Below are 11,295 nucleotides of genomic sequence, written 5' to 3' on the forward strand. Positions count from 1 at the left end.
TCTTTAAATCACTATTACAGTGAGACGCTCTAGTTCTCTATTCTAATTTGTTTTCAACGAAAGAGGACTTTACCACACTAGGTTTTTGTTATCGAAAATGGTATATTCAGGTACGACGCACCGGGTACGGTAGGTACGGCGACGGCCGTACCAGGTTTTCACAAAAAATCCCGAAATTTTCCTCTTTGTCGGTAAAATCCCTTAAATTTCCTCACTCGCGGTACCAGATTTAAAAAGCTTTCGTCGTACCTGTCTCGGTCATATTTATCTCTAATCTCATCCCGGAAGACTGGCTCTAGTTTTAATTTGTGCTTTTCTGTTTAGATTTTGCACTTTATCTTCAACATCATGAAAAAACAAGCTACTCTCAGGTGCCTAATAAACGTGCCTTCACGCTTATTAATTTTTCGAAAATTTTCCAACCCCTACTGACCTTATTAGGACCCCCACGTTTACTAAAATTCAGAAATTTCTTATCAAGCATTTTTCATTGGACACGTCTTATCTTTGAAATAGAGAGTAAGTATTTTCTGCAGGCTTCCAATAACGTTGACCTAGACAGCTGAAAAATTAACAAGTTAAGCAATTTCAACAAATATAATTATACTTGTAGGTGTGACAAAATATGACTTATTGTTGTGTTACACTCAAAATATGTGCATCTTCTAGCTTCCAATAATTAGGGGTATTTTCGACAAATAATCAAATTTCCAACCCCCACGCTTATTAAGACCCCAACGTTTATTAAAATTCTGAAAAATTTCCAACCCCCACGTTTATTAGGCACCTGGAGAGTATTGGATTTTGCTTGATTTTGTGGAGTTATTTATAAGAACAGAAGAAACGGCAGGCATTTATTGTATTTTATTTCTCCCCATGACTCGTAAAAAGGTATGTGAAGATCGAAAAAGGAGTATAACATGTTGGGATAAGAAAAATGGGCATCAAACCAAATCAAAGGTCAGAAATGAGGCTCATTGTTAGATCAATTTGTAGGAATCAGGCACCCCTTTTATCAGTCCGTTAAATCTTACTTTTTCCTTAGCTTCCACCGAGTCACTGAGACAGGAGTGTCTTCAGAAACTACCGAACTACTGTAGTAAACACAAAATACAATTCACTGGTGGTTCATTTAAATTTCTTTCTTTCTTTCAGTATAAATAGAAATGTAAGGTGCAATTGAGTTGAATGTTCTGTGCGGAATATAGCCTACAGTGCTGTATATTAATTTGCTTTGAAAATATCACTTAATAAGGACTTTGGTAACATCGGTATTTGACCCAGGCGTATTTTGGTGTTCCCCAACATGGATCATCGTTCATCCAGCTATTGTTAGCTTCCAATTTGCATGATCGTCTGTTATCACAGTTATTTCTGATTCTTCCATGACCACCTCGACAGCTGGTGCTCCAGGTCCAATCAATACCACCTTTACATACTGATTTTGTGGTTCGTCCCCAGAAGTAGTCGTGCAATTTGATGACTTTTCCAGATCCACAATCGACATTACGTGATGATCCTTCGCATGTTCTGAATTCATGGTAACCAGACCAACCTTTGGTGGAAAAGAGAGTTTATCTTCAGATCGAAATTTGTAAAAAATGAGGTGCTCGCTCTATTGAAGGCATATAAATAATTGGAAGGAATGCTTCAACCATTTCCTTTTCAATTTTTACGTTGTGTACTTGTGGAGAGATCAGTAATCAGGTAAAGAAAAACTAAGCTCATAAATTACAAATCTAAGAAATAAAGCTTCAAGCTAAATGGGGTTTGTGGAATTGCTGGCGAAGTAAGTTTAAAAGGTAATCGAAGATGATAAAAGTGCAACTTACAAGAGTGAGTGTTGCAGTTTCTGCTTTGTTGAGATGAACCTGAACATGAAGCACCATTGTATTTTGGTGAAGGATTATTACAAGATCTGGTTCGTGTCTGACTTCCTGTTCCACATTTTTTGTTACAAGATCCATATCCGCTCCATGATCCCCATTTACCGTTGACTAAAAAAAACGGAAAAAGTGCTTAAAAGTAGGTGCAAGCTAAATGTCGGTAAATAGAGGACTCTTTCTGCTTCAAAACTATTACACATTGCCCCAGTTAGAATAATTTTTAGGTTAATTTATTTTAAAGAATGGAAGGAACCATAGTTATTAAAGAATAATAACGGCTGTCTTGTCACCCCTGATAGTGTCATTCCTAGAGAAGTTATTCAGTCTACAAGGAAAATTGAAAATTGATAGGAAAATATTTCACTTCTTTGAATCTCATCGTAATACACACATGGTAAAGTCTTCTTGTTTTTCGAATTGGACTAGCAGCTAAACTTACTAGGACAGTTTTGTGTGTTACAGGCTCGGCTGTCAGTGGCTGATCCAACACAAGCTTTTCCTCCATACTTTGGTGCAGGGTTGTTGCAAGATCTCGATCGGGATTGGCTCCCACCTCCGCAATCTTTACTACATTTGCTGTAAGCTCCATAAGCTCCCCATTTACCATCAACTAGATTTTTAGAAAAAAATTCAAAACTTAAGGAGCATTTTATTTTGCTATTTTATGATTTTCAGCATACTTGACGAGGACTCGAGTGTCTTGTACTGAAGCTACATTATGTAGATCTAGAAGTTTTATTTAATTTACCCCCAGCATATAAAGTAAACCCAGAAGGCAAAATTATGCATATTGTGGAGTAACGGAGCTTGCAGCATATGTAGTGAGGATTGTGGAGGTGATGCAGTCCATGCTTATTAAGAATTTGCAATACCCACCTGCCCCAGTAAGAAAAAGAGTACAATTACTTTAAGCTTGTCGGAGTATAAGACAAACGTTATTAGAGGGCTCTTGATTAGGGTGAGATATCTCATCGCAAGCAACATACCTGGACAAGGATCAGTTCCACATTCTTGTTCATCTTCATCAGATCCTTCGCATTCTTTTCCACCATGTGCTGGTGCAGGGTTTGTGCAAGATCGTGTTCTTTTTTGTGATCCACCTCCACACGAGGCTGAACATTCACCGAATTTACTGAACTCTGTCCATTTACCATCCACTAGAGAAAATGGAAAGTATAATATTTCGTTAGCTTCTTAGATTCCTCTAACAATACTTTATTTCTTGAAAAACTACACAAATTCTAAGATCGAATTCGGTGATCTATCTACCTAGGGATTGATGCTTTTCAAAAATCATTTAAGATAAGAAATTACAGAAGCTCTAAATTTTTATGCGTTGTCCAAAGAGGCCATCCCCCAACTTTAACGAGTTTAGATCCACGTTTGCTGGATGACTGGTATACCTGGGCATGCTGGGACGTCGCACTTTCTTGTTTCAGTCAATTCTTCTTCTGGACAGTCAGCACCGCCATTTTTAGGGACGGGGTTGTTACAACTTCGTTCACGTTCTTGGAAAGAATCGCCACAGCTGGCTGAACATTGTGTCCATTCACTCCAGTTTCCAAATCCTCCATCGATTGCTGAAAATAGAAAAATTATGGATGACTATCCACTAAGAATAGTTGTAACCCGGGGGAAGAAGTCAAGTAGTGTAGACTAGACTTCGGAAAACCAACCCTTAAGAGAGACAAAAATTTTGCGAATAAGTTACCCTTAGAGAGACAATTTTCGAAAAACTTCTTTCCTTAAGGATATATCTACCATGGAAGATGTTGCCAATCGATCATGTCATTACCTGGTGGGGCAGCAGATGGAAAGCTGTAAGCATATTCAGAAGATTCGCCTCCCATGCAATGTCCATGTCCTTCAGCGCATGATGCATAGTTGCTTCCGTCATGACCGATACAACTTCCTGATTGATCAGCAGGATTCATAAGATGAGCTTCATAAGCTGCTTTGTCGGTGGCCATCCAACATTCTCCCCAGAATGTCATGGCAAAAGCAACACCACCGAGTTCTTTGACTTTCTTGGCACAAGCACATCCTAATCTGTAGAATGGAGGAATAGTCAAGAACTATAAACTATTGATTTAACTATAAACTATTAACTTCATAAGCTGCTTTGTCGGTGGCCATCCAACATTCTCCCCAGAATGTCATGGAAAAAGCAACACCACCAAGTTCTTTGACTTTCTTGGCAAAACACCCTCCACCCTCGATGTATGAAAATACTATCATTATTAATTTAATATCTCACTCTTCAAGAGATTGTTTATAGTTGACCCAGTCTAAAACTTTGCCGGTGTAAACATTGCTGCTAGCATCACGATTGTTGGCGACTTGTTGATGAAAAACAGATGTACTTCTTTTCAAACATCCCTGCTTTGCGTATGCTGGGCAATCTGGCAAAAATGGAGAGGAAAATTATGAAGTATTCGTTAGACTATTTGTTCATTTTTATTAGAAAAACCTTCATAGGAAAAATATTTTTAATAGTATTCTAATTTCTACTTGTCTAAACTAATTCTAGTTCGATCGACAGAGACAGAAATCTTGAAAGGAAGTTAATATGACCTACCTTCTGCTGTCAAGGCAACCCCGAGAAGGGCCAAGAAAACAAAAACTTTCATTGTCGGGAGTTCGGAAAGCTGAAAATCGAATACAAACATTGATAAGATCTAACATTCCGCTTTTTTTCAGGAAAGAAATCTTTCGTCCTGTGATTTTTTGAAAATTATTAGAGTAAATTGTAGTACACGTCTTTTTTATAAGGAAGCCGTTTATAAGGAACTTGAGGCTGAAAATGGTCCAAAAAATAAGGAATTGTTAGGGAACAGAGATTTAAACTTGAATTTGCACACATTTACAAAAGCCTTAAACAAAAAAATATTGACGAAACAACATTCAATAAAGGTCTTTTTGTTGGACTGTCAATTGTTATACTTAAACACAAGTTACACACTTAGCAATTCCATAAGCAAGTAAATAAGGAACTCGATAAGGAACTTTGAAACTGAAATCCTCTGGAAAGATAAGGAACTCCAGGGTCGGAGCCAAGTTAAGCTTCCTTATAAAAAAACTTGTATATTGTAGTAAAGATTTATAAAACCTACCTCTCTTTGACCACTAAGTATTCTTTAAATTTCTTTAAAGTTCAAGAAACTGTGGTCTTTATCAAAAGCAACTTCTTATATACAAATTCACAAGTCCACCTGTTTCAATCATTGGTAACATGATAAACAACAAATTCCCTTAAAAAGCTGCTTCCCGATCACAAAGCCGATAAATCTAATATCCGTTTTCAAAACAATTATTTCTCGGTGACAAAGTGTTTCAACTGTAAACTAAAGATCCTCTCCATTAGCACCAAGAATCAATAATCCAACAACTTGCGAATTAGTACTTCAAAATTGTTCAGTTGGCTTCTATGTTTCCTAGGTCAAATGCTCTTTGTAGAAAACAACAGAAAAACCATTTTGAAATTGGTTTTTGAATAATGCGGTGCTAATTGATTCGCTCTTGGATCTTTGATTAGGATAACTAATTACTTTCTTTTAATGTTCAAAAAAGGGAGGCATGATTTTTGTGTGCGGCAACGAATTTTTTGGATGATACTTATACATGCAATGAAAGTTTTCACATAAAAATATAATGTTAACAGGATAAGTTTTAGGATGAATTTAGTAATTATAATAAAGACCTCAATATCGACATTGACCCATTGGTACCAAAACAAAAACAAAAATATCAAAGAATCAAGTATCTCCGTAGGATTATCTTTCTGGAGATTTTTTTCCGGACAATTTCGGAATTTTAGTCTCATCCAGAATCATTTGCTATAGTAAGAAAAGAAGACATTTTTCACTTTGATTTAAAAACTTCGACAAATTTTTATCTTTTGCACAAAATTCAAGAGCTGCTAAAACATCTGTATTTGACCCAGGCATATTTTGGAGTTCCCAAACAGGGATCACCATTCATCCATTTGTGATTAGCGTTAATAGTACACGATTTTTTTCCATCACACTTTGTTTTGATTACTGCTTGGCCTCCTTTGCAAGTAGTACTCCAGAACCAATCAGGACCAACTCGGCAAACTGTTTTTGATGTGCGTCCCCAGAAATAATCACTCAACTGAATGGTTTTACCGGCTCCACAATCAATCAATCGAGTTTGCTGTTCACACACAAGAACTTCTTGAAAATCTGGGCCTGAAAAGATAATAAAGCATCTATTCAAATATACCGCATTTCTTCCCTTGCTGAGAGGTAAAATACCAACAATTGTAATCTAACACTGGCAATGATATTTTGGAAAAGGAAGTTTTTTCTCAAAATCTTTAAAACCACAAGTGGTTTGTTTTAATGTGCTTTAACTTGGAAATTTGGAAATAAGAGTTAACTCCAAGTAACATTAGACTTAAGACTAAATACTTAGTATCTAAAAGTTCTAAATTTTTTCAATAAAGACTTTAATAGAATATAGGCTGAAAGCCAATAAACCACTCCCAAATGGAAATACTTAATGAACTAAGTGGAAATACTAAAATCGCTTTTCTCGACCGAACTTCAAGTTTCCATAAACGACGAAAAACGCAAAAATCCACCCTTAGAGAGACTGAATTTTAAAAATTTCGTCCATTTTTTGACGTTTTTGCCACCCTTAGAGAGACTATTTCCCCAAAATTTCCAGAAAAAGTTTTCAAACTTTATTCCAAATTTCAAGAATTTATGACCCTTTGAGGGAGTCGATCTTTTATTTTGATACTTTTGGAACCCTTTCAGAGACTTTCGAGGGTGTGAAAAAGGGACCATTATTATGGCTCGCACATGCCAAAAAAAATCTCTAATCACGCTATCACGCAACAAAAAAGTCCCAATCACGCCATCACGCAAACCGCTGGAGGGGGGCCTCTTTGAAGACCTGAAATCTTGAAATTCTTACTTGGACAGTTTTGTGTGTTACAGGCTCGGCTGTCAGTGGCTGATCCAACACAAGCTTTTCCTCCATATTTTGGTGCAGGGTTGTTGCAAGATCTCGATCGTGATTGACTTCCACCTCCACAGCTTTTTGTGCAGGATCTAAAAGAAGTCCAATTCCCATATCTTCCGTTGACTATTTGAAAAATAGATATAAGATAACTGATATATCGCTAGTATTTTGGCATAGTTTAGAAGAAATTGTTCTTGTTTACATATATGATTACAAAGTTTCTTAGAATGAGAATTCTTGTTACTTGCTTTGGTTTTTGGAGAAGACACCATTGTTTCACAGCCCCGGTGGAACTTTTTCCCACAGTGGGGATGAACATTTCTGTCGAAATCACACTAGAATTTCTTTTCTTCTCAGCTCAAAAAACCCAGTGGGGATGGTTTTGGAATTCCCATTGAATTTCAAAAGCGATTGAAAACAAAGTCAAAACTTGGTACACTAAGTAAAACTTCAGCATTGAAAACTTGAACAGGTTTGCTTACATACATTGAGAAAGGCGTCCGTTGATAGATGTTTAATAGAAGGTCATTTCAATTTGTTAAAAATAAAATAGCTGGCGCTTACCAGGGCAATTTTGAGAATTGCAAGTTCGATTTTCAGTTGCTCGCCCTAGACAATCTTTCCCTCCATATTTTTGTGGCGGGTTGTCGCATGCTCTTGAACGAATTTGAAATCCTCCTCCACAACTTTTTGTACAAGGTCCATAAGAAGTCCAATTTCCCCATTTACCATCGACTAAAGTTAAGAAAAGTATTTGCTATCATCGGACATTATTGTATCGATCGATAACGTAATCGTTCAAAAGGTTGAAAAAAGATTTTAAAGCAAAAATAAAAACGATTCATTTTCATGACGAATAAGACATTGTTAACGGTTGTGGTCATTGATGGATTTTTTCAGAGTAACCGCTCACCAGGACAATCTTGAACATTGCATTGTTGGCTTTCAGTTGAAAATCCCTGGCAACTTTTGCCTCCGCATTTCGGTTTATTACAAATTCTTGAACGAGTTTGAAATCCCACGCCACAACTTTTACTGCATTTTGTGAAAGATGTCCAATTTCCCCATTTGCCATCAACTATAGAAAGTCAAAGGTTTGGATGTTTGTTTTTAACTGGCATTCCGATTAGTATTATTCTTTACTGGGATCGGCAGCGTTAGGTTTTGTATAGTTTTCTGTTAAACGTAATTATAAAACCTTTAGAATGATGAAAATCTTAGCTTAAGAAAACGGAGAGACCTGTTGTATATTTTTGGAAAGCTCTCAAAAAATTAAGATTAGAGATATACTGCAAGTATAGATGATTTCTATAACCAACTCGAGATATTAACCCTTAAGAACAGTGTTTTTCAGTCAGAAACAGCTGTTTTGTCCAGTTTTTGCGCTTTTTGAAGACCAATATCTCGAGTTAGGTACTGAAATCACTTATAACAAGTGCTTTGACTAAAAAAATCGAGCGATTTTACAAATTTCCCCCTGCTAACCAGTTAAATTTTGGAAATAACTGAAAAATAATTGATTTCATCACCTGTTTGGTTTTGTTGATGTCCAATGAAATAAACATATTGAGATCCTATTCCACCTGCACAAAGGTTGTGTTTAGAAGAGACACATTTCGTAAAATCATGTCCAATACACCCATCAGATTTTTGCCATTGATTTTCGAAACTAATGTTATAGTTCTGTTCATCTGTAGCAATCCAACACTGATTGTAATCACCAACAGCGAAGGCTATACCATGCTTTGAAGCTCTATTCGCACATTCGCCTATCAACCTCAAAGAAAATGTTTTGAGAAAGTTTCATACAATATGAAGGTACGCCTTTTTTGGGTGAGGAGTAGATTGACACTTTATAGGGGGGTTTCAAGGGGTACTGAATACCGAAATACTGGCAATTTTTATCCGAAATACCGAAATACCGAAGCATTTTTAGACAATTTAGCGTCACCGGCAGCAATACCGGAATACCGTACTTTTTTTCTTAAAATACCGAAAAACCGGACAGAAAAAAGACAAATACCGTGTCAACGTAAACCTTGAAAACACCCCCCCCCCCAGCCGTTATAGTACCAGCTCGGGGGAAAGGGCTACACAAAAAAGCCACCAAAAGGAGCTTTAAAAATTGGAAAAAAACAGTCTCTAGTAGAGTGTGTCTTTTAGGAAGTAATTGGGTATAAATCTACGTACCTTAAGGGAAGAAAGTTTGGCGGGAACTTAATTTGGTCTAAATCCACCAAATTAAGTTTCCGCCAAATTTGATTTTTTTCCGTTATCCGCCAAATCAAATTCCTATTCTATTTATTCCCCCTAACGTGTGCTATTTCAGGCTTTAAAACATGTTTTTTCTTTTTAATGGCGTTTTTCGGACAAAAATGTCCTTCATCCGCCAAATTAGATTACCGCCAAATTTAGTTTCTCAAGTTAACCGCCAAATTAAATTCCCGCAAAAATTTCTTCCTTTAAGGTAATATTTTTTCTAGGGGACTGACTGTGAGAGTCATTTCCTTGGATCAATTTGGTTTACTATTATCTTACTCTTGTAAAGACTTTTGGTAGTTTCCCCAATTGACTTGCTTTCCAGTAAAAACGACACTGTGCGAATCTCTGTTATTCGCGATTTGTGTGTGATAGACAACTCGGTTTGTCTTGATGCATCCTTTTCTTTCAAACTGAACTTTGCATTCTGGAATATTGGAGAAAATCGTTTATAAATGGCGTTGAAATAAAGCTCTTACGTGCTTAATCGTAAAGAGGAGGTCACTTTGCAATTTTTCGGAAAAAAAATCACCCTAGTAGCATTTTATAATGACCTCCAATGACCCCCCCCCCCTATTTTATGAAATTGTCCGGAAAAAGTGCCAAAACCTTCATTTCCCTAGGGCTTTTTGGGAAATCATCCCAAAATTACTTAATATTGACCCTCTCCCCCATTTTATGAATCTTCTCATAGAGTACCAACCTTTCTGCTTATTTCAGCCCCCCTACAAATTAAGCACATAAGAATAGCAAATTTTGTTATCTAAATTTCCGAAAAAATAAATCTTATCACTTCGTGCTCGCGGCGCGCCATAAAGGCCATAGCTGCGAAAAAGAATCTGTCCACCAGGTTGGCTTTCATCTTTTTCATCCAGATTTTGGATTGATATTACATGAGCGGAGTGAATTGGTTAAAGCGAAATAATTGCACCAAGATAAACCGCCAACCATTAACATAAACATTAGAACCCAGTCGCTTTCACTTTCATTTTCAAGCGAGATGCGCACGCGGTTTTAATTGTTTTGGCTAGTCAACCAGATCAGATCGTCATATTTGCCCTATCCCTTTAGAGTAGAGCGTGGTATGCACAGAAAGGATGATCAATCAATCCTCACCACTAGCCTGATCAGGAAGATCCTTCCAAATTAGCTTAAATCTTTCGGAAGTTTTTCTGACTCTTTGAGAAGATTCTTCCTCGTCGAGAAGTGGAAAAATACTCTCGGGTACCTAATAAGTGGGATGCCCGCTAATAAATCTTTTGAAAATTTTCCACCCATGACATTCTTATCCCCCCTCTTATTGATTTTTGGGAAAATATTTTTGAAAGTTCCCTCGTTTGCCTAGTCTACACAATAGACAGATCCAGGCTTTTAGGCCTTACTCTTGGTCTATAGGCACTGCTATAGGCGGCCACTAGTGACCCCCACCGGGAATTGCTTATTAATAGGTTTAAACATAATAGACAACATTCACAAAAGATGTTTATCAATAGAGATTTTAAATAAAAGAATGTTTAAAACACCGCTGATTGGCTTAGGTTTCGAAACTCTCTATTGTTTCACTAATTTTGCTGTATTAGCCTCCTTTTCAAAAATTTACTACCAAGGACATTTTTATTCACTTGAGTAATCTTGCCTATTTGTTAAATATCTTCAAAACCTTTTCGGGGAACCAACGTCTTCCTTTGGAAAGAACCTTCCTGTTTTCGGGCATACCGAAGTTGGACTGATAGGATTACTTCCGAAGTTTCAACACCTATGATTTCAAATAACGTACCCTGAGCATCGAAAATGCTTATTGATAGCACAAGTATCAGTAGAAATGTGAGTAGTCTTTTCGTCATTTTCTTCATTCTTTTCCTCTGTTAGGACTTTGTTTTTCTTTAGATGTTAAAATACTTTTCGAGTACTTTTTTACAAAAACGCCGTCTGAATAGACCAGTCATCTATCTTTATTCAGTTTTTCTCAAAAGCTGAACCAATCTTAACATAGCAATATCACTTGAACCATATCCAATATTGATATTTAAAAATTGCACAGTTAACAAAACAACCATTCCTGCGAATTTCATCAAATCATGATTTCAAAGAAGAATACCGTATTTTCTTCCGAAATTTTACTTCAAATGCCAACTCTCCAATTTCCTTGATTATAGTA

General features: G+C 36.7%; 1 protein-coding gene across 1 annotated transcript; it reads right to left on the reverse strand.

Annotated features, from left to right (window-relative positions):
- Positions 1-1,161: 1,161 nt before the first annotated feature.
- On the reverse strand, positions 1,162-11,017 carry LOC136820791 (A disintegrin and metalloproteinase with thrombospondin motifs adt-1-like). Its single transcript, XM_067077017.1, has 17 exons — positions 10,915-11,017; positions 9,417-9,564; positions 8,408-8,655; positions 7,792-7,956; positions 7,443-7,613; positions 6,831-7,001; positions 5,807-6,097; positions 5,162-5,174; positions 5,000-5,021; positions 4,465-4,534; positions 4,144-4,288; positions 3,682-3,935; positions 3,290-3,466; positions 2,873-3,043; positions 2,326-2,496; positions 1,833-1,997; positions 1,162-1,555 (listed from the first exon to the last, which is right to left on the reverse strand). The coding sequence occupies exons 1-17, from the start codon at positions 10,988-10,990 to the stop codon at positions 1,248-1,250; spliced, it is 2,766 nt and encodes a 921-aa protein (XP_066933118.1). The 5' UTR covers positions 10,991-11,017; the 3' UTR covers positions 1,162-1,247.
- Between the last annotated feature and the right edge of the window lie 278 nt (positions 11,018-11,295).

Source organism: Clytia hemisphaerica, unplaced genomic scaffold, assembly GCF_902728285.1.
Source record: "Clytia hemisphaerica strain Z4C2 unplaced genomic scaffold, Clytia hemisphaerica genome assembly, whole genome shotgun sequence".
Classification (NCBI taxonomy): domain Eukaryota; kingdom Metazoa; phylum Cnidaria; class Hydrozoa; order Leptothecata; family Clytiidae; genus Clytia; species Clytia hemisphaerica.